The 20,736-nt window shown below is 50.1% G+C and overlaps 10 protein-coding genes across 10 annotated transcripts; 5 read left to right on the top strand and 5 right to left on the bottom strand.

The window, feature by feature from the left end:
• Window positions 1-327: 327 nt before the first annotated feature.
• On the bottom strand, window positions 328-1,783 carry MYCFIDRAFT_210263 (uncharacterized protein). Its single transcript, XM_007924939.1, has one exon. It carries the CDS (start codon window positions 1,741-1,743, stop codon window positions 541-543), a length of 1,203 nt encoding a protein of 400 aa, XP_007923130.1. The 5' UTR covers window positions 1,744-1,783; the 3' UTR covers window positions 328-540.
• Window positions 1,784-3,858: 2,075 nt separating this feature from the next.
• On the top strand, window positions 3,859-4,332 carry MYCFIDRAFT_193837 (uncharacterized protein; the record flags this gene model as incomplete). The annotated part of the gene is made up of 1 exon (XM_007924940.1): window positions 3,859-4,332. One exon carries the CDS (start codon window positions 3,859-3,861, stop codon window positions 4,330-4,332), a length of 474 nt encoding a protein of 157 aa, XP_007923131.1.
• Window positions 4,333-5,251: 919 nt separating this feature from the next.
• Window positions 5,252-6,354, top strand: MYCFIDRAFT_150623 (uncharacterized protein; the record flags this gene model as incomplete). Its single annotated transcript, XM_007924941.1, has 2 exons — window positions 5,252-5,638; window positions 5,704-6,354. The coding sequence occupies exons 1-2, from the start codon at window positions 5,420-5,422 to the stop codon at window positions 6,352-6,354; spliced, it is 870 nt and encodes a 289-aa protein (XP_007923132.1). The 5' UTR covers window positions 5,252-5,419.
• Window positions 6,355-6,450: 96 nt separating this feature from the next.
• On the bottom strand, window positions 6,451-7,491 carry MYCFIDRAFT_171467 (uncharacterized protein; the record flags this gene model as incomplete). The annotated part of the gene is made up of 3 exons (XM_007924942.1): window positions 6,451-6,603; window positions 6,633-7,072; window positions 7,131-7,491. 3 exons carry the CDS (start codon window positions 7,489-7,491, stop codon window positions 6,451-6,453), a joined length of 954 nt encoding a protein of 317 aa, XP_007923133.1.
• A 498-nt stretch (window positions 7,492-7,989) lies between these two features.
• Window positions 7,990-8,947, top strand: MYCFIDRAFT_88524 (uncharacterized protein). Its single transcript, XM_007924943.1, has 5 exons — window positions 7,990-8,094; window positions 8,149-8,164; window positions 8,225-8,350; window positions 8,409-8,621; window positions 8,672-8,947. The coding sequence occupies exons 1-5, from the start codon at window positions 8,038-8,040 to the stop codon at window positions 8,707-8,709; spliced, it is 450 nt and encodes a 149-aa protein (XP_007923134.1). The 5' UTR covers window positions 7,990-8,037; the 3' UTR covers window positions 8,710-8,947.
• Window positions 8,948-9,558: 611 nt separating this feature from the next.
• MYCFIDRAFT_130536 (uncharacterized protein) lies at window positions 9,559-10,389 on the top strand (the record flags this gene model as incomplete). Its single annotated transcript, XM_007924944.1, has 2 exons — window positions 9,559-10,028; window positions 10,083-10,389. The coding sequence occupies 2 exons, from the start codon at window positions 9,559-9,561 to the stop codon at window positions 10,387-10,389; spliced, it is 777 nt and encodes a 258-aa protein (XP_007923135.1).
• Window positions 10,390-11,290: 901 nt separating this feature from the next.
• On the bottom strand, window positions 11,291-12,073 carry MYCFIDRAFT_181720 (uncharacterized protein). Its single transcript, XM_007924945.1, has one exon. The coding sequence runs from the start codon at window positions 11,800-11,802 to the stop codon at window positions 11,551-11,553; it is 252 nt and encodes an 83-aa protein (XP_007923136.1). The 5' UTR covers window positions 11,803-12,073; the 3' UTR covers window positions 11,291-11,550.
• Window positions 12,074-12,246: 173 nt separating this feature from the next.
• On the bottom strand, window positions 12,247-15,137 carry MYCFIDRAFT_150631 (uncharacterized protein; the record flags this gene model as incomplete). The annotated part of the gene is made up of 5 exons (XM_007924946.1): window positions 14,854-15,137; window positions 14,757-14,799; window positions 14,245-14,698; window positions 12,706-14,106; window positions 12,247-12,630 (listed from the first exon to the last, which is right to left on the bottom strand). The coding sequence occupies exons 1-5, from the start codon at window positions 14,933-14,935 to the stop codon at window positions 12,247-12,249; spliced, it is 2,364 nt and encodes a 787-aa protein (XP_007923137.1). The 5' UTR covers window positions 14,936-15,137.
• Window positions 15,138-15,697: 560 nt separating this feature from the next.
• Window positions 15,698-16,801, top strand: MYCFIDRAFT_40663 (uncharacterized protein; the record flags this gene model as incomplete). Its single annotated transcript, XM_007924244.1, has 1 exon — window positions 15,698-16,801. One exon carries the CDS (start codon window positions 15,698-15,700, stop codon window positions 16,799-16,801), a length of 1,104 nt encoding a protein of 367 aa, XP_007922435.1.
• Window positions 16,802-17,099: 298 nt separating this feature from the next.
• MYCFIDRAFT_210267 (uncharacterized protein) lies at window positions 17,100-18,099 on the bottom strand. The gene has a single exon (XM_007924947.1). It carries the CDS (start codon window positions 17,698-17,700, stop codon window positions 17,329-17,331), a length of 372 nt encoding a protein of 123 aa, XP_007923138.1. The 5' UTR covers window positions 17,701-18,099; the 3' UTR covers window positions 17,100-17,328.
• Window positions 18,100-20,736: the final 2,637 nt, after the last annotated feature.

Raw genomic sequence — 20,736 nt, forward strand, 5'->3', positions numbered from 1 at the left:
GCTTGAAGTGATGTCGGATTGTGGATTTTTCTTTCCACGGCTGTTGATTTGGTTGCATAGCTTTTACGTGAGCTAAGAGCTCTAGGAAAGCTCGACATCCTTTGTGGACCTCTGACTGTCCTCGAAGAATGTAGACAAGCAGCTCTCCGCGCAAGGCGCGACGGCATTACTGTTTTGGCCAACATTGCAACCAAAGACAGAGTTCCACGGAAGCTGCTGCTCGATACGAGCGATTTCGAACAAGAAAGATGTGTTCAAGAAACCACAGAAATCAATGCTTGTGTAGAAGAGAGCTAGAGGTCTGAAGTGAGACTCAACAATTGTAGTTGCTCCTTTTCAATTGACTTCAGGGACAAGTATGCACACCCTTGACTGAACAAGCATTCGGCGCGGAGCTTTCAACCTTCCTTTAGAACAGGCACTTGCAGTATAAATGAGGGGAATCGTTCAAAATACTGGGCAGTTCAATTGAAGTGACAACCGAAGATCTCGCATGTAGCCGAGCGACACAATTTCGGAAAACAAGAACCGAAAAGCCGGTCAAGTCGGCTTTGGCTTGCTACTCATTGGTACAGGCGGTGGAGCAGCTGAATTGTCGCCAGATTGAAGAGCATTCACAGCACTCAACCCAGCTTTCTTCGGTGGAGGAGGTGGTGGTGCTTTCTTCTGCGCTGCTGCGGCGCTGAAGGCTGAAGCCGGTGCTGAACTTGTATCGTTAGATGCGCCAGTATTCATTCGTGCAAAGCGCTGTTGCAATTCGTTCAATTGTCCGCCACCTCCATTCTGATTGAATCGGCTTGCGACTCCATGAGCCATACTGGCGGCGCTTTGTACTTGCTGAGCAGAAGGTCCGCTTGTGCCATTACTGCTTGACCCGATTCCTAAGCCGGGCACCGAGACTCCAGCTTGTCCTAGCCTGTTCATAGTACTTTGATTGATGGCCGCTGGATTGTCACTGTTTTGCCTCGCAGGAAATGAAGAAGGAGAAGACCCATTTTGGTTGAATCTGCTAGCAACACTTTGCGCCATAAATGCTACATTCTGCTGAGGAGATGGAGCACTCAAAGCCTCATTGTACGTGGGCGGTGGCGGTGGAGTATACTCATCCGGGTATTCATTCTGTCTAGGCGGGAGGAATGGAGCCGGTCCACTTGGTGAAGAAGTCCTAGCCGGCGCAGCAATCGTGCCCGTGGTCTGTCTTGGTGGTGCTCTTGGAGGTAGCACTGGCGATGCTACTGTCGCTGTGCTCGCACCAGGACTGGCCGCGCCATCCGCATCCACATTTCTGCGTACAGGTGGCTTAGGCAGGTTATCTGTCCGCAGGCCGGAGGTATTCATTCGATATGGCTCTGCCTTCTTGGCTTCAATCTCTGCCTGTTCTCGTGCCTCTCTTTCTGCAGCCTCCTGCCGTCTACGCTCAGCGTAACCAGACTCTACTAATGGACCGCCCAGTCCAGCTCTTGAATTACCCGAAGCTGTAGACAGGCCAGTACCTGTTCTGCTGACTGACTGGCCATCTGGACCATAGTAGGCGGAATGCTTGGGCGGCGGGCCAAATGAGTCTGGATCTCGTAGACTCGCAAGCGGCCTAGACTGATGGTTCCTAGCTTCCTCATATGGGTCCTTCTTCTTCTTGCCTAAGCCGACATTGGCCTTCAGGTCGGACTTCCAGTTTTCCTTGGTGATAGCCCTATCTGTTGATGGGTGCCACCCGCCCTTGGCGAGACCCTTCATCTTATCCATGGTGGCCGAAGTGTCTATACACGCTTTTGTAGGTGAGCGGATATCATTTGGCAGGATCACCCGGAAGAAGTTCTCTGTGCTTACATTGAGTGCCTCACGCGATCTGCCGCGTATCCCGCCGAGACAATGAAGTCATTTTGCCAAGACAAGGCTGAACGTCCCTGTAATGTTCTCAGGCCCCTGCCTTTGTGTTCATCAAAGTCAAAGGTCGAAGAGTCAAATATCGCTCAAGGGTGTCGAGGATATCATTAGAAATGAAGATGACTTGCCCGCAACAGCTCATACGTCTTTTCGAGCCTGCCTATTGCACCAAATCGCAATCGTGAAGCAAATGCGAGAGAATCTATAGATATGTGTGCGATCCCCGGCTGTGAGACCTCGTAGATATCTGGTTCGATGCCACTCAGCATGTTTGCCTCTACAGATTAAGGAGCGGTCATGCCAACCGCTACTGGAGGTCTCCAAAGGTTACAACTTGTACCTGGAATGAATGGTGTCTACCATGCTATGGAAAGGCACTTCGCCCGAGGCTTCTAGCGGACTGTCGCAGATATGATTTGTGCCACAGACTCATCGATGACAGCCTTCCACCGTTATGGGACAGCTCCAATAGCGTACAGTCCTTTACCAGCCGGTGTTTGAGCGGGGAGAAACAGACAACAGTCAGCGCATGCTTCATCAATCACCGCCTGCGCGCTCTGAGCAATGATGGGAGCGCAGTTATAGCCACGCCTATCAGCACTCCTGTTCCCATCGGCAGATAGTAATATAGCCCTGTATCTGACCATGACCTGGTTGGATATCGCGCCGAATGCTTGGTGTCTTTGTCCCTCTGTATATCCTCTAGATCTTCTTCCGCGCAGCTAAGCTCATCGTCAGAGCCCATGTCTCTTCCATTGACTACGGGCGCCGTTCTGTGAACTCCGGCATTGCGGAGGTGGTCTCGTGTCCGGCTTTCTCGTGTAGCGAAGGTAAACGATTGCAATTGTTCGTGTAGGTCTTGCAATTCTGGGCTAACAGTTGGCATTTGGGAGGCTTGGAAAGCAGCGAGCAGTAGTGACATGACGGGAGAAGCCAAGAGGAGCAGAACACCACGCGTGGCTGATAGCAATGTAGCAATGCCAAGACTGCCAAGAGGTGGTCAAAGCTGAGTCAATCGACGGCGACTACCAAGAGTTGGCACAGCCTCTTATTAATCTCTCCCTTCGATTCGGCCAAATAACCTCTTTCTGCTTACGCACAAGTCGAGACTGAATTCGGCCATGTCGCGCGCCGGGCAGAAAAGATGCTCTATCGAAAATGTGCCTGAAGAGGTCTGCGTTTGGCTTATTGAACTTCTCTCCGCACGATAAAGGGATATCGCAGCCTGGGCAGCCCAAGTTGCGTCGCAAGCAGCGACAGACCTTCCCTGTGTTTCGAGCTCGTCCCAGTCATTTACATTGAAGGAAAAGCTTGAGCAGCAACGCTTGATGATCGCGCGAGCTTTAAGTGTTTCCGCGATGCATATCAACGAACAACCACGTCGCTGCATCATGCACAGAACGACCCGTCTTCGACGTTGAGATCGTGGCAGTATCATATCGCTGGCAGCAAACGGCAATCTCACAATCTTGACCCGCCCCATGGCGCAATTCGCGAACTCAAAATACTACATCTTCCATGTCTCATCGAACTCTTGCATCGTAATCCTTGCAGGCTTGCGACATTGACACACCTCTTCCCAGCAATTCGAGCACAAAGATCTTCAAACTACAAGACAATTTGGCAGTACACCACTCAACGTTCCCACTTCGGCATCTCTCAAGCTCCGCAGATCATCACATGCTTTGCGTGCCGCTGTCATCCTATGAGCGGCGAACGAGGATGGCGCACAGAGGCAAGCTTTATCGACTGGGGAATCATTTCGCTTCTCTCATATCTTTGACGTCGCCTTCATGGGCAAGCATCATACTGATCATGTTGGGTGAGCACGAGGGTGGAGGTGAGCGCTGTATTTCTTTGTAATGATCTCCTTTCAACTTCTTTCTCTTGAAGCGCTTCAAAGAGCAGTGAAATGGCAACTGAGGCGAGCAATAGAGGTATGGTCACTAGCATCCACTAATCTCAGCTCACATCATGCTCACGATGGAATCAGTGCCACCTCGATACGATTCTCTTCTCGGCACAACAGTGAGCCTAGGTCCGCTGGCGGAGACCTCAATATGGCAGCCTCATTACTCCAACAAACCTGATCCCGATCCAACGACGACATTGTCTGGAATGAGCCTTTTCGACCACGTTCACGAAAGGTTCCGCGGCGGCATATTATTACTAGACAACCTCTTACGATTCATCGAAGGCTCAGGTCCTTCGCACTGCAACGACTACAGGAAGGGCATCGATTCACTTCTCGGCAGTCTGGTCAACATGGCGAAATGGCTTGTCGGCTTCCTGGAGAGCGCCAAAGCAGAACAGAAAGATGCACCGTGGACGAAATCTGCCATGCGTGGATTACGAGTTGATCTCCATAAATACTCATCGAAGGTCATGAGAATAACGTCACTGCTTGGAAAGCCTCGCGCAACCAAAGCGGAGGAATACAATGTGTAGAGATCAGCTATGTGCTGTGAATCTGCCCACATTGGATTGATTGTATTATTGCAATGTATTGATGGTGTACGATGCTACTGCAAGGCAAGAGAGGAGGATTAGTGACGAGTGAAGATGACTTTTGCACTCGTGTAAGAATATGAAGGAAATGTACAACGCAGCCGTTGATGGCAATGAAAGCCGTGGCGGTTGAGAGGCTTTTTAAGACCTACTGTGTCTGTATAACATTGGGAGGAAATCTGATAAGATCTTGGCACTGAGGGATGCAATGTAGTAGTATTTTGTATCATACTGACTGGCAAACTGCCATGACGGATATCGAACTCGAGACATGAGATTTCTCTACACTACCGACTAAGGTGGATTCGACAGCGTCTGTATCTGACCCAACTCTCGTCATTGATCATTACCTCAAATTATATCATAGCCATTCCGCCCGTCCTTCGAGTTGGTTCTTCTACACGCGGCACTGGCAGGTATTTGCCGTTATCGTCCTTCGCCTGGTATCATAAGTCAGCTGGACTAAAACTCCCAGATTCATCATAGCGCTGTCACTTGATTCTTATAGCTTAGTTATAAGGCACGATCGTCTGGTGTTGTGGTGGCTATACATATCCCGCCGCGGCCTTGGCGTTGGAGGTCCAGCAACCGGCGCCACTGGTCACCTCGAGAACTGAGTGCTTTCTGAATTGCGCCCATCGCCAGTCTACTTCGTTGTTCGCGTTTCTGATACTGTTGACCTTGGCAAGAAGGAGTTGTTCCATGCGAGGAGGAAGTCATCATATGTGCCGCTAGCCTCTTTTGGACGAAGGAAATCTTGAGCCGAGCTCCGTTCTGCCCGTTGGTTTCTGAGAGCGACGCCGACACATTCGACGAGATACTTCAATTGACCGATCACGAGACGTCTCAAGAGCAAGATCGATATCCTCTCTCAACAGATCTTGGCCTTGTGCTGGAGCCATTATTGCAAATGTGTAGTTCCACCTTCCCTGTCAGCTAAGTCTTCACTCCAAAAGTTCCTGCCTGCCCGGTTTCGCGTTCTGTCATCCACATTCATCAAGCGCTTCACTAGGAGCATGAGCATAACATGATGGAAGACTCATCAGCAGGCTCAACGCGGAGAGAGACCAAATCGTCCACAGAGCAAACAAAGGAGGAAAATTCAATCACCTTCCTAGATGGGCTGCGGATTCTCGCCGGCCTGCTCGTCCTCAACTGCTTGCTAAGCTACTTTATCACTGGTGATAGCTTCCTATGGAACTACACACCCTGGTGGTCGCGACCAAATGCTTTGGCGGCAAAACTTGTATGATTCACCAGTGGTGTCTAATAATAAGCATAGTGAATCGCGGTGCTAACTTGGAGCTGCAGAGGTCTCCTGTCATCCTCTCCGAAGCACAACTTCTAGCCTACGATGGCTCCGACGAATCGCTCCCGATCTACCTTGCCGTCAACGGCACCCTCTACGATGTGACCGGAGGTTCCGGACGCAGGATCTATGGTCCTGGCGGACCGTACCACGTTTTTGCAGGCCGCGATGCTGCTCGTGCGTATATCACAGGCTGCTTCAAGGATGACAGCGTACCAGACTATCGTGGCGCTGAATGGACATTTATTCCAACCGACGTTCCGCGGTTTGATGAAACAGGAGATGAGGAGTTGTCTGATCAGATGAGAGAATACCGATATGAAATGGTTGGGAAGGCGCTGGAAGAGACGGAGAAAGCGATGCAGCATTGGCAGAAAGTTTTTAGAGGGGACACGGGAAAGGATTACTTTGAGATTGGCAAAATCAGTAGGAATTGGGATGATATTGCTGCGAAGCCTATGATTCCGCTGTGCGAGTCGGCGGAGAAGAAGAGGCCAAAGTCGCAGCTGGATAAAGAGAGAACGCAAGCTGAGAAGGACAAGAAGAGGCAGTGGGTAAGAAGGGGCAGGAAATATAAGAAGCAGTATTTGGACACAGTGAAGGCAGCGCAGAAAGAGAAAAGTGTTGGTGATAAGGAACGTGAAGAGCTGTGAGAAGGTAGGATAGATTTTGAGCGGAGAGTTGATGTAGGAAGGAAGGACTCGTGCCTCTCTGAGTTCGCCTCCAGGTCTATCATTCCCAAACCATCTTCAAATGGTCGTTGCCGTTGCGGGCATCCAAGTCGTGCCATAGAAATCGTGCTCCAAGCCAAGAGCCGAGCGTACACATATCCAAGTGGTGACCAAAGCATACTGAGGATGATGCCTCAAAGTCATGATCAATGGTAGCAAAAGACTCCATCGCTATGCTTGCCAGAAATGCAGAGCTAAACCAAAGCGTCGTCATAATCGATGCCATTAAAAAGTCCAAGTACGACATCAAGCATAGGACCTCGAAGATCCATCGCAGATTTCGTGTCATCGTCCTCTCCCCCAAACATTCTGCGATCCCTTGAAGTCGCACTCTCTTTTCGTAGTAATTGCGGTCGTTGAAGCGGTGTCACATAGGGAGCTTGCCAATAAGTATTGATACATGAGGTCGACCACATATGTTTGGGCGATGTCGTTGCAGATTGATCCGCTTTCGACATCCCATACACCGAGCTTTGTCTTTTTGAGCGACTAGGACGATGCCTCGTTCGCTTCCTGTTTTGTTTCTGGCCCATTTCAAGATCAGGAATGTGTAGGTTGTAGAGTGGCATATCCAAGCGAGCGTTCATCTTGCCGAAGAGAGTGTATGTTGGAGTCGAAGTGAGCGAGCAAAGGTTGCCACCTACCTATATATCCAAGTCCGATGATTCTGGTTGGGCATCTAAATATTAGCTCGTGACTCCGTAGTGAGTCTTTCCGTGACCGGAACGCCGATTGTGTGCTTCTACCAAGAAAAGACTCATGGGTGTCATCAGGGATGAGTGTGGAACCTTCGTTGGTGTTGGGCGTGGCTTTGTCTCGATGAGTCACTTGGCGGAGAGTGGAGTGAGCAACACCGAGATATGTCACATGTGACTCTCGCAAGACGACCACGATTGCGCGGCGTCGTTGCCACTGGCGGACAGCACTTCTCAGAACAGGCGGCAGCGTTGGAGACTGATCTAGCGACGGTGAGCTGTTTTCACGAAGGATGCAGAGCCGCCGAGAAGCGTCGCGACGGAGCTGGAACCCGAAAGCGAGATTCCTGCCATCGCGATCCATCCGCGATACCACGTGCCTTCGTTCCTTCGTTCCTTCGTTCTCGTTCGTCCCTTCGTTATCCATCAGTTTGTGTAATGCAGAACCCCAAGTTGTTTGGCACCTATGAATGCCAAGATCTCACTCAGCTTCGAGAGATGGGATCAAATGATGACCTGAGATCAAGCGGTGCTTCGACACATGCGTTCCCTGGGGCGAGATTGATCTTGCTCGCTGGTGGAATCGCTGCTTGCCTACCTTAGCTTTGGCTACGGTGTCGTTCGAGCTTCGCAGAATCCATGGCTTTCGTTGGCATTTTCGGGTTGGCGGCTGGAATGCACTGTAAGATCGGAACACAGATTCTACTCAAGAATACATGTACCCATCAGCATGATGTTGATCATGACGGCGAAGTCGCGATGTCTAAGCAAATCTATTCTTGGAAGCTTCGCCAAGGAAACAGCCCAACGGCTGATCTAGACAATCGTCGTTGCTTTCTAGCCTTTCCACACAACGACAAGAGCTCGTGTCGAGATCGCAGCAGAATATAACTCGGAGAAGATCTTCACGATGGAGAAGCTCAGTGCACAAGAGAAGGCCCATTTCAAAGACGCATTTGCACTTTTCGTACCTCACTCACTCCTTTAAAATTTCAGGCACCAACTGACCACGTGAGCACAGGACAAGAACGGCGATGGTATGTAATCAGCCCTATATCGTACAGCCTTGTAGGCCCAGCTGATATGACTTTCCCAAGGCGAGATCTCGGCGGCGGAGCTTGGAGAAGTGATGCGATCTCTCGGGCTGAAGCCGACGGATCAGGAGTTGCAAGATATGTTGCAGGAAGTCGATGCAGACAATAGTGGTAGTATTGATCTGAATGGTACGAGGCCCAACCTTTCAACTGTCTGGAACATATGCAATGCTGATGATCACTCAAGAATTCATGACAATGATGTCGCACCGAGCAACGGATGTCGACACAGAAGAAGAGCTTCGCCAGGCTTTCAATGTTTTTGACCGCGACGGCAGTGGCACCATCAGTGTCACTGAGCTTCGAGATATGCTTAAGGCGCTCGGTGACAACTTGACGGATGCCGAGGTTGATCAGATTATGAAGACTGCCGACACAGATGGCGACAAGACGATCAGCTGTAAGTCGAACGTGGGAATTTTTCAAAGTACTGTATTGACCTTTACATAGTTGAAGAATTCAAGAAGATCATGGAGGATAGCACCTGATGGTATTACGAATGATGGGGGAAGAAGGCACCACTATCTTTTGAAAAGCACAATTTCGCTCAGAATCGAACAACAGTCAACTCACGAACGACAGTGGAGGGTCATGGTAACGACCCGAGTACAGAACATCCTTGGGAGAAGGCGACAGATCGTCGATACCCAGATTGAATGATTTTTTGAAGGATCTTGCATGTCTTACTATGTACTCTTGGTATGGTCGCGTATCACTTTTCCAACCATATGTCTCCCCAGACTCGGCAGAGCATAATCTTCACTCGGAATCTCTCGAGCAATGTGCTTCAGCTCGAAACGGATGAATATCAGGTGGAAGCAGCCTGTTTCTTGGCCACTCTAATTGCATGCATATCAACACAACCCATTGTCGCCAGTCTAGACGAGCATGGACGAGGGCTAACGAAGACGTGACCTTGGCCTTAACAAACTGAGGAGATCCCATGAGTTGCGTCGTAGGTCTGCTAATTAGGGACTTGCCATATGGCCTCGTTGTGATGTGATTTAAGACCGAGGGTGATGAACGTGACAAGATTGCCAAGGAGACTCGGGAGGCTGGAGCACGCTCGGGCCGACTGACGGCCGCAATTGAACTAGATGCCACGAGACACTTTCTGAACAGCTTGACATTGACACTGCACAAGTCAATACAGTCAAGATGGTCAACCTCATATGGACGACGCTCGCCGTCGCTGCATTCTTAGCACTCAATGTCTTCGCTCAAGCTCCAGAGGTACAGCAACATACGCACTCGATTCGAACCACCTCCACCTAACGCCGCAATTACAGGTCGAAGACGTGACCGAGGGCAACGTTGAGGATGTCAGCTATGAAGACATGCAGAAATACTTGGCGGGCGAGGGCAAAGCATGGTCTGGCGATTCTACCAAGTCAAATCTGCCCTTGAAGGTGGATGTCAATGTCTCATTCCCAGATGCCGAGATCTTTGGAGTCAAGATGGTTAATGGTCGCCCAACTCGCGCATTATTGCACATCGCAAATAACGAGGACAGCGAGGTCAATGTTCTTGTTGCGACCGCCGGCCTATTCACACCTTTGGACACCCCAGGCATGCCGGATCCACCACAGAACCTCCGCAACCTGACTGGGGCCAAGTTCGGCACGGTAATTCCTGCGAAATCGAAGGAGACCTTGACATATGCCTTTGCGACTGTCATGCAGCCTCAGGACTTGACTCTGGAAATCAAGACTGTCATCAGCAGAGCCCAAGAGATGTACACCTTGACCATCTTCCGTGAGAACGTCTCGATTGTGGAGGCACCAGTCTCGTTTTTCGATCCGCAGATGTGAGTAGCACTTGCACGTGAGCTGCAGGCAATCAACTTACTGACACATCCTAGTATCTTCCTCTACCTCTTCCTTCTCGCCGCGTTCGGTGGAACATGCTACTTCATCTACAACACTTGGATCACAACCCTCTTCCCACAAAAGAAGCGCGGTGGCAAGGGCGGCGAAAGGGCTCAGCGTTCCAGCACCGGCAAGAAGCCAGTCAACCCTTCTGAGCAAGTCTCCGTCGTGGGCGCTGACGGCCCAGCTGTCACTTCCGGTTCGCAGGGATATGATGAGAGCTGGATTCCAGCTGGTCACTTGAACAGGCCTCAGGCCCGAAGAGTCGGAAGCGGACGACCAAAGAGCAGGGCAGCATAGGATAAGCCACGGCTTCAAATGAGTCACGCTCGAGACAACAGCATCTGGAAACGATGCTAGGAGAATGCAATGCCAAGCAGCCCTGTGGTTGCGCAGGAAAAGGCCAAAGACGGCCTTTGGGCGCATTACTGTTCAGAGCAGATAATTTTGGCGAAAACGAGAAGATCAGGAGCAGCTGACATAAGAAATTAAAAGACCATTGAGTGTCGGCTAGCATAGCAAGCAATAGGATACTTGCCTGTGCGGAACACCGTGCATACTCGCAGCGTGAAACATTTCCAGAGCTCTTTCGCCAAGATTTGAAGCTCAAGCTTCAACCTTGCAGCAATAAGCTCATCATCTGCGCCTTCGGCTAATATCAGAAACACCACAGCACGGAGGAATAGAGCCCAGTACGCATATCTGGCTAAGAGACCTACCGAAAGAACTCCGTCTCGAAATCCTAGAATACGCAGTAACATGCGAAAAAAAGCCATGGAGACACGATGAATTGAGCAGAGCCTCAAGGAGGATGAAAAAAAAAATGCAGATCCGCAGTGCAGCTCTTCTGTATTTCGTGAAGCATCTCTTCACGCACGCCTGCTTCTCACCCAACGGCACCCCCCATCCCATGCATACATACCTCTATACTTCGGACTCTCAAACTGCTTCCAACCAACCCTGCAAAACATCTCCCAGAACTTCAAAAACCTCAACCTTCAACGGCCTACAACACTCCACCATACTCCTCACCAACAGGGGATTTGGGGAGACGTCGAATTGGCGGGGAGGGGGTGGGTTGGTGGTGGCCATTATGGTGGGCGTTTGCTCAAAGCCAGGCTGTGTTTTGAATGAGTGGATGACCTGTACTGGTAAGTCTTTCTTTTTTTTTCCCTCTTTTCACTAATGGGGACGCAGTTGTCGAATATGTATGCAGTTTTCATGTTATCGGCAATTGGAGAAGCTGCTAGACCCGATATCGCCGCAGACGTGGCCGTTCTGCTATGTCATCATTGTCTGCATACAAGCATATCGCCGTGTCTTGGTATATACAGATCTGTACAGGGCGTCAAGTCGTACAAATCCATGCTATTAGGGTAAGATGTGTCCCAAGATCCAAGACGCCTCGCTAATTGTGAGTCACAACAAGATAAAGCGCAATTCATGCAACATCTGTTACCATTACTGCCCTGCCCCGGGCGTGCCGTTTGCGTCACTCGGCGGTTGGTGGTTATTGCCGTAGAATTGCTGCATCATCTCTGGGGTAGAGTACGGATCAAACCACGTATTCATGTCGAGCCCTAGTATACTCATGTCGACATCTTGACTTTCGATCATCATATCGCCAGGCATAAAGTTCATGGGAAGCTGCCCGGCGCCCATCAGCCCGACCGGCGCGGGAGGATAGTTGTGACGATTAAGGTCGCCATTCATGTTCGCGTGAGTGCCTCCGCTCGTGGTTAGCCCATGCATCCTCGGATGCAGATTGTGAGGTGGATGTTGGTAGCCAGAAGAGTTTGGATTAGCTGGTGAGGCCGTGCTACCCTGTTGGCTGAACGTAGGCGAACTGAGCGCAAGCAATGACTCTGCGTCAGAGTTCTGTATACCTGGGAATCTTTGCTGTGGCTTCTGCCTGGCCAGATTGTCCTGTCCAGACGCTAATCTCTGTGAGTTGGTGGAGCCGGTTCGGAGGTGGCCAGGGTAGTCGACGTTGGATATTTGACCAGTAGCAGCTTCGTATGCAGATGGGTTCAGCGAGCTGAGCCGTGGATCTATGTTTGAGTGATTTGCAGCATCGCTTGCATAGTGCCATGCCAAATTAGTGGAACTGGAGTCCATATTGCCAGTCAGTGTCCAGCCGATTGCTGCTACGGTCTGTTAGTACCAGGACCATGCCAATGTCGATTCGATATGCTCACCTTTGCTAGGATCGCCGAGACCAGGGCTGCCAGGCACCTTACCGAAGCCCTTCGGAGGCCAAAATGGCGACTGAAGGGCTGGATTTGTGATGTATGGTCCCCAGCTCAGCTTGCGTCTCCAGCCAGGCGATGTGAACGCTGGTTCCGGCCGGGGCTGCTCCAAGGAGCTCTCCGCTTCCTCAGCGGTGTAGAGAAGTGGGTCACCAACGCCCTCGAACTTCTGATCGAGGATGGTCAATATGTACTTGGCTCCAGCCCAGTAGGTCTCAAGAGACTGCAAAGCTTTGTAGCAAAGCTGGTAGTGTTGATTTGCGGCAGTCGCCAACAAAGTGTGCTTGGCAAGCTGAGATTTTGGCTCCGACGCAGAATTAGCGATTGGCTTGCCGTTTGGCGAGTTGGTGATGCTGGGTATGGAGACCTTGCGACAAGCGACATCGAGCGGTGTGCCATTCGATGATGATGTATGGTCTGACGTCGAGGTTGCATCTCGGCTCGAACCTCTGCGTGGACTAGTCGCGCGACTTTGGGCATTACTGGTGGCTGTCTGCTCGGCCGTCTCCCTCAAGAAGGCACAGGCGGCGATGTAGATTGGTTGCGAGGTAAAGGGATTTCCAAGAGAAGCTTTGGCGTCCATGAGGTGTGAGTAGCTGAGTATATCTGCAATGGTCTTCGCACTGCTCATGCTCAACTGTTGCGAGTTTGGAAACAGCTTGAGCATACGTCCAGAAAATGTCATGAGGAGAGTCGGCTGGTGCAACAGCACAATCAGAGTGTGGAACCAGAAATGGAGCAAAACAAAATTGGTGCCTTCTCCAGCTTTCATGTAATGTTGAAAATTGACTGCGTCGAAATGCAGTTTTAAAGAGAGCCCTTGATAGAAGTGGGTGACTTGGCTCTCCATGGCTGCTAGTCGCTTTGGTGTGTCTGCTGTAATGTCTGTTGCTTCCTTCAAGCTGTTGAGGAGATCGGCGACTCTTCCATATAGATGCACAATCCTGATCAATGCCGGGAATGGCGGCGGGTACTCGGACTTGTTGTTGGGCTGCTCCATGCAAGGAAACGAGAGCTCGATGTCCTTGTCGCGTAGTGTACTTCTTCGACCAGTGCCAGAAGAGACCACACGATCAAGAAAGAATATGGCCCAGAATGTGTCGACACGCTCACGCTCAACCTGCTTGGTCTCTTCTGCGTCTTTCTCCTCTTCCGGGGTCTCTTCCTTTTCTGCGTTTGCTTTCTTGCCCTCTTCTCTGCTTAGACTGCTTTCTTTATACGGAAGTCCTGATCGTGCTGCGTCGCGTTGTTGCTGTTTAACCATTTTCGGCGTGGGACCGTCCTTTCCCATGTATCTCAAGCCTTCTGTCTTATGCAAACCAAGGTCCTGTGCCATTCGAATGGAGATTCCCAGGTACATCCACAAGCCACTGTCTCGCTGCTCTCCGAATTCATTATAGGCCAGAAGCAAGGCGGCCTGCGCTGCTGCCACCGTGGGACAGGGGAAGGTATCTGTCAATGCTGTCTTTGCGCGCTGTGCGAACGCGTGACCGTATTCGGCTGGAGTCGACTTCTCCCCGTCATGGCCAGCAGGGTGGGTGAGCAAGGAATGTGTTGAAAAGCGAGCAGCAAGAGCACAGACTGCATCGACCAAGACGGGATCGACCTGTTTCTCCTCTAGGTCTCGCAGAAAGCGCTCCCTTTGCAAGAATGGGTAATTGCATCCAAGATGTGTGAAGAAGGTGTTTGCAAGGTGGGTTATCAGCTCGCTGGGGGGCACGGCGGAGGTATCGTAGAACGGCAGAGTGAGAGGCGTTCGGACGTCAGACTCCACAACTGTTGGGGTGGTCGAATACAATGCGGTGACTCGTGTTTCGGTGGTATGGACGACGTTGTTCAAGGACGGCGATCGTATGCCTCCATCGGTGGAAGCGCGGGCATGGGGATCTGTATCGTTTCTCTTGACCTTGACCACCATCTGCTTGAAACCAGGCATTATAGCCGTGGGACCTAGCCATCTGAAATAAGGCATGCGATTCCTGGGGCCTGAGAACAGCGATTCACGTGGTTCGCCATTTCGTGAGGCATCTGGAGAGGCAGGTCGACGTTCGGTGTAGCTTCGCGGCGACTGGCCGGCCGAGGGGACTCTCGTCAGATCAGTGCCTCCTGACTGTGTTCTGGAAGGCGCATTCTCTGGAGACAGGGGACTGCTCTTCGCGGGGTCGACATTTTGCGGAGGCTGTGCGGGTGGTGGGCGCTGGGTGGCATCGGTCGTCTTTCGGGTTGGTGTTGGCGCGGCTGTTTCTGTGTAGCCACGGCATTCGAGCTTGTTCTGTTTACAGGTCTCGCAGAACGGTCGTTCGCCGGAGCAGGCAGTCTTGCGTTTGCGACATGTCAAGCACGCTGCGCCAATGCGCCGGCTAACGAGGCTCTTGTCAGGGCTGGTTTGGGTAGATTACTGGCTCACTCTGGACTGACCGTTTCGGGTGTGGAGCTCCGTAGTTTGTGACGAAGCGCAAAGCTCGCTGTTGTCAATGGAAGAGCAGAGGCAAGTGATGGGAGAGGGGAGACGTACCTTTGGGCTGCTGTTGTTGCTGTGCTTGCGACTGCTTGGGTGGTGGTTTGGCAGCTCCAGCTCCACCATCAGCTCGTTGCATGTTTCACATGAGAGCGCTCAGGCTCTCACAGCGCACGCGTGTTTCTGACTGCTCCCTACACGTACCGCTCGCGCTTTGCGACCGCCCGATCCCGGCAGTCCAGCTCCGTTTCTGCTGCTAGGTATGTATTATTGGGAGATGTGTGGTGTCAACACGTGTGTGGTGTGTCGCAAATGCAGTGCCTATTCTGAAGTAGGTAGATTCTCGGCAAGAGCATGGGCGGCAAAGAAGGGTAATTTGGAGGGCAGGAACAATGCAACGGCGTCTGTGTGCGGAGAAAGCTGCTAGGATAGAACTAGCAGCTGAATGTGGAGTTGGACGCGGCAATACCAAACTCTTGGAACGAGATGCTTTTCGTCCTGCCGCCATCTCCGCTGTACGATGGCGCGCCGCCCGTCCCTGATCGACACAGTAGATGCAAGCCAATCGAAGCATCTGGCGGGAGCGGTGGTGGTGATGGCGGCGGCGGTGGTGGAAGACGACGGTCTGTCTCCACTGTAGCAATGAAGCCCTACATAATACATCCTCCGCATGGTGCTTTTGGTCTGATCTGTACTGTATTCTATACCGAGAATGGGCTTGGCGACGCTCGGTAATTAATATTGAGCGAGCGGATGGTGCCGACACCGGACGCGACGCAACCGAGCACCATGACGCTGCCTTCACAGGCACCTGCATCTTGCTGCCCAGCCTTGAAAATCGACCGTCGACAAGAACTCCGACTCAGCCTCATCGAGCTAAGGGCTGGGCTGGCGAGCTGGCATGGAGCCATTCCTCTTCACCTCATCTCTGAGGGCCGCCTCTTCACTGAGTACTCGCCGTCAATTCGTCCACCGATCGATTTGCGCGCCATGCTTGCTGCACACGTCGACCGCGCAAAAAGCTACGCCAGTCGCACACCCTACTATCCCCGGTCCTCCGCCATCAGCCCCGCAAGCAGATGTATCATTCCCAGAGACGAGAGTGGCCAGGAAGCGACAGCAAGCTGAAGTGCTGAAGAGAGCCCAGAATACTAGCATCGACCCATCAAAGCCGGGATCTGCATTGCAGAAGCGTTTCTGGAAAAATGTGTCAGTCATGGAAAACGAGCATGGGAGCTTGCAAGTCATGCTGGATGGCCGACCGGTGCGCACGGCGACGAGGCAGGTGCTCACTCTGCCAAAGTCCAAGAGAGCCCTTGCTGCATCCATTGCTCTGGAGTGGGACCAATTGGTGTCTGCGCAACAAGCCTTGAAGCAGCACTACATCCCGCTTACTTCTCTCACATCGCGCGCCATCGATATTGAGACTGCCGACAAGCAAGGCGATACAAAGATTCGAGAAAATCTCGTGAAAATGGCAATGCGATATCTCAGCACAGACACTCTTCTCTGCTGGGCCCCAGAGCAGAACAGGCACGACCCCATGGAGCAGAAGACGAAAGTGCCTCTGCGGCAGCGGCAAAAGAATATGGCAGAGCCCATCATTGCCTTCCTCACAACCCACATATTTCCCGGAGTCGACATCGTACCCGTCCTGGCGGAAGACAGCATCATGCCCATCTCCCAATCCGATACTACGAACGAAGTCATTCGAAACTGGCTCAGCGGTCTCTCGGCATGGGATCTCGCTGCAATAGAAAGATGTATCCTTGCAACCAAAAGTTTGCTCATAGCCGCGAGGCTTCTGGTAGAGTGGAGTCACGAATGGAAGCATGTACACACCGCACCACAGAAGGATAAATTTGGCATAGAAGAAGCGGCCGAGGCTGCCACATTGGAAGTTCTGCATCAAACGGAGCAATGGGGAGAGGTCGAAGATACCCATGATGTTGAGAAGGAAGATTTGAGGAGGCAACTCGGTAGTGCCGTCCTGCTTGTGAGTTAGTGTACAGCATCATAAACCGACAACCAGTCACTGCATATGGACTATCGAAAAGTTCCCAGTTTCGCTGAACGATAGGCTTGCTTGATTCCACGGCAGTGGAAGGAAGAAACTGGAGTTATCGCCGTCAGCATGGATCTGTATGACTGCTCTTTCGGGGATCACCAGGTTTCCTACATGCGAATCCCATGATCGATATGGTCTTGAAAGCCGTCAGCTATGAAGCACCTGCTGTACCATGCTTGATGCTTTTGGGACCGAGAAGCTTTAGAAACAGCATCAAAAAGAACTACCAGCGAGACAACAAGGACAGCATCACAGCCTAAGTATCCTATTCCCATCTACATCTATCGCTTCTAACGACCACAACCCAAGCTCTGCACCCTTTTCACCAGTTCCCCATATCCGTTCTCACGCCCCGCCTTTCCCGACCAAATCGCTAAAGCGCAGGCAAAAAAAAAATTCCAAAATACAGTATTCACCCATCCCAATCCTAATCCCAAACCAAAAAATTCCCTTTCACCTCCACCTCACAAAATCGCCGCAAAACAACTCAAATCCCCATCCAAACCCTCCCCCCGAAACTCCTCCAACACGGACTGAACATCCTCTCCCCGTCTCCCCTCATCTTTCTCTTTTCCGTGTCGCTCCATCATAACCTCCCTTTCCTCAGCAGGCAAAGCCTGAAGTTTCTCTCGAATGGGAAGCGGGATTCTTTCCAGAAGCAGAAGGTTTTGAGAATTTGGGTTGTTTTGCTCTTGGTTTTGGTTTGGGGATTCTTCGATGCTGTTGCTGCGGCGGGGAGTGTATTCTTCGTAGCCGAGAGAGCCGATGATGAAGATGAAGGCTGTGAGGGCGGTGCAGAAGAGGGTGAGGGAGAGGAGGGTTGGTTGGTAGGTCATGTTGGGGGCTTTTCTTTTGGGAGGGGGGGGGGTTGTTTTTGAGGATGTGGGTTTCTTCCTTTAAAAGAGAGATGGATGTAGGTAGCTTGAGTTGTCGTTGTGGCTGTAGTTGTTTTGTTGGTTGATTCTGTGCTTCTGTAGTTTGCTCTTCTGTCCGAAAAATTTCGCGGATGTTGTTATTATTGTAATTCAAAGAACGAGAAGCAATGTGGTACCGTCTATAGCCTCGAATCGAAGGTGTCCTCACGCGAACCGAACCTCTTCGTCACCACAGTCCTCAGGTGACCGACTGTGACTAACGTACCAAGAATGGTGCTTATAAGCTTCCTGCACCTATACTTACCACGTGCACAAGTTCGCCGGAATGACTACAAGATACCGAACATCGTAAGACATTGCCTTGTCTCGGAATTTGGTCCTACGTATGAGAGCTTCAAGATTTTGGATTGGAGACTACAACTTGTTATTTCCGGAGTGCGGAGCTAGCGGCAAGGACCGGGTATATAAGTTTCAGGACTAGACAGTTCCTTAAATAACCGTTATTATAGCGGGGATTATTCGAACAGCTATTCGTCTTTGAAATGTCTATATACGTATACGAGATGCCTAGAACCTAGTAGAAGACTTATTCTTCTACTATTTAGTATTAGTAACTACTAGCACTATTTTCCAATTTGTTAAGTAAGTAAAAGTCTAACTATTTTAGATACAAAAGCTATAGAAATTATATATAAAAAGTTATAGAAACTGCTATTTATTTAGTAATACTAATAATTTTAAATTTGTTCGTAGTATATATTAAAAGATTTAGTTATATATTAGTTTGTTACGATATAACACTATTGTATGTACGATAGCAGGCAGCGGTTACTATCGACCGCTACGGTCGCTATTGCTACTAATAGTAGAACTATTATATAGATAGCTTGCCTTACGGTACCTTAGAGAATGTATTAACTTTTATACCGTATAACCGTTACGATACCTTCGTACTATAACCGTGTGCCTAGCAACTTAGTAGCTTCGCTTAACACTTAGTTAGCTTCTATACTAACTACTAGTCCTTTATCCGAATCGACCCTAGTTATTATAGCTACGACGAGAATCGACGCGATTAGCTACAAGTCCTACCGATCTTCCGCCGATTACTACGATTCAACTCCTACCCGTTACGATAGTACCTATTCGATTTACTACCCTTCCGTACTATACCCTACCGACGCGCGAGCGCCTTATCGGCGATCCTATTAGTACCTCGAGGAGATAGTAGTAGTAGTTTCTACCTTTAGTAGCAATTGCCTACTATACCTAGGTCTAGGGTAGCTGCTTTCCCTAGGAGGACCTGCCCGATAAGCTACGCTCCTCTACCTTTAGTCGGTTCTCCGTTGTTGTCCTCTATTTAGAGACTATCTCGCCTCTACCCTCTTACTAATAGTTTACCCGCCTACCGTAGCTCCTTCGGACTCGCTTCTAACTCCGGTAGAAGCCTCGAAATTAGCTAAGCTAGCAGTTTAACCGCTGCCTTAGTACTGCAATCTCGGATTGCCGGATATAGAGCCCTATATCCTACGTATCTGTTTCTATATTTAGAACTACGTTAATTATAGCGAGAACTTCGCGACCTAGCTTAGGGCAAAGTACGGCCGAATCGACTTGCTTACCTTATACGTTCTATATTATTACCTGCTCGTAGGAAATCCGCCGCCTCTATAGGCTAAAATCGAGGAACTCTACCTAGACGCTCTTAATAGTTACAACTTCCTAGGATAGTAGGTAGTAGATAAAGGAATTCTAACTAAATCGGTTAAGGAGCTTAAAGCCGCGCTCCTAACGGTGCGCGATTTACGCTATTACCGTTAATTTTACCTAGAGATCTATCTACTACTTATAGTAGAGTAGCGCCTACTAGCCCGACTGCCTTAAGTCCTACCGCGGCCTATAGTTTCGCCTATTACTACGGTAGAAACAACCGTACCGCCGGAACAGCGTCCTAGTTCGCCTAATAGCTCGCTTAAATCGGTTTTCTTATAGAGGCTACTTAAGCTACGATACCTAGCGGACGAGAATCCTTAGAAGCTAAGGGGGCCTCTGCCTAAGACTTCCCTTAAGGAACTGTTAACTAGGCCTTCCGATCTGTCGACGTCGCCGTTCTAGGATATCGGTCGCGGCTAATTGCCTCTAATAAACGACGGCCTCGCCGACCCGTAGGCTAACGAGCCGCGTAGTTGTTTCTAATATCGTACCCTAGTAGATGCCTCGTAGACAACTAAGGAGATCGATAGGGCGAATATCGCTATATAATAGAACCGTTAGCGTTATAATTATCTTCGCGAATTAGCTAGATAGAGAGGAGTCTATCTTAACGAAGTTGTATTAGACTTTCTAATAGAATAGGCGATTTTACCGCTATTAGCTACGCGTAAGCTAAGTCCGCCCTAGCCGAACCTAGGTTAATACAATTACTAGTAGAGGGTAGACGTATATATAAATGCCCGTAGGCATAGCCGCTTGCGTCGGGGTAGGTTTGCGCTAGGCGATCCGCCTAGTAATCCGCCTACCTCTATTTAGGCGCTTTATAGTTGAATTCGTATATGTGCTCGTAACTTCTATTCCGCTATACTACATTAAGGTTAGCGCTATTCGAGATCTTATTCTAGCGAAGCGCCTAAAGCTAAACTGTTCTAAGTAGGTGCAGGTTTAGCTATTAGTACTATACTACGCATAAAACAGGCCTAATATCTTAGCAACTATTAGTCGTAGTATAGTATATAGTAGAGACGGTTCCTAGATAATCATACTAACAAGATTACTATACATTTTAATAACATTGTTCCTTTATAGATTTAAGAATTATAATTAGGAAACGTAAATCGCTAGTCTCGGCTAACTCGTTTGCCTACCCCTATATACTTTACTATTAGATAAACGACGCTCTTATGTATTAACAAAGCGTAGGAGGTCTACCTTTCTAGTGCTGTCTACAACCTCCGCGTATCTATTTAATCTGTATTCTAACCTAAACGGTCGCCGCAATCT

Source organism: Pseudocercospora fijiensis (assembly GCF_000340215.1).
Source record: "Pseudocercospora fijiensis CIRAD86 unplaced genomic scaffold MYCFIscaffold_2, whole genome shotgun sequence".
In the NCBI taxonomy this organism is placed as follows: Eukaryota; Fungi; Ascomycota; class Dothideomycetes; order Mycosphaerellales; family Mycosphaerellaceae; genus Pseudocercospora; species Pseudocercospora fijiensis.

Coding starts and splice junctions, on each gene's coding strand:
- MYCFIDRAFT_88524 (XM_007924943.1), top strand. CDS start 8,038: ATGGAGAAGCTCAGTGCACAAGAGAAGGCCCATTTCAAAGACGCATTT. Junction 8,351..8,408: donor TGGTAGTATTGATCTGAATG/GTACGAGGCCCA, acceptor TGATCACTCAAG/AATTCATGACAATGATGTCG. Junction 8,622..8,671: donor TGGCGACAAGACGATCAGCT/GTAAGTCGAACG, acceptor ACCTTTACATAG/TTGAAGAATTCAAGAAGATC.
- MYCFIDRAFT_210267 (XM_007924947.1), bottom strand. CDS start 17,700: ATGACCTACCAACCAACCCTCCTCTCCCTCACCCTCTTCTGCACCGCC.
- MYCFIDRAFT_181720 (XM_007924945.1), bottom strand. CDS start 11,802: ATGAATGGCGACCTTAATCGTCACAACTATCCTCCCGCGCCGGTCGGG.
- MYCFIDRAFT_210263 (XM_007924939.1), bottom strand. CDS start 1,743: ATGGATAAGATGAAGGGTCTCGCCAAGGGCGGGTGGCACCCATCAACA.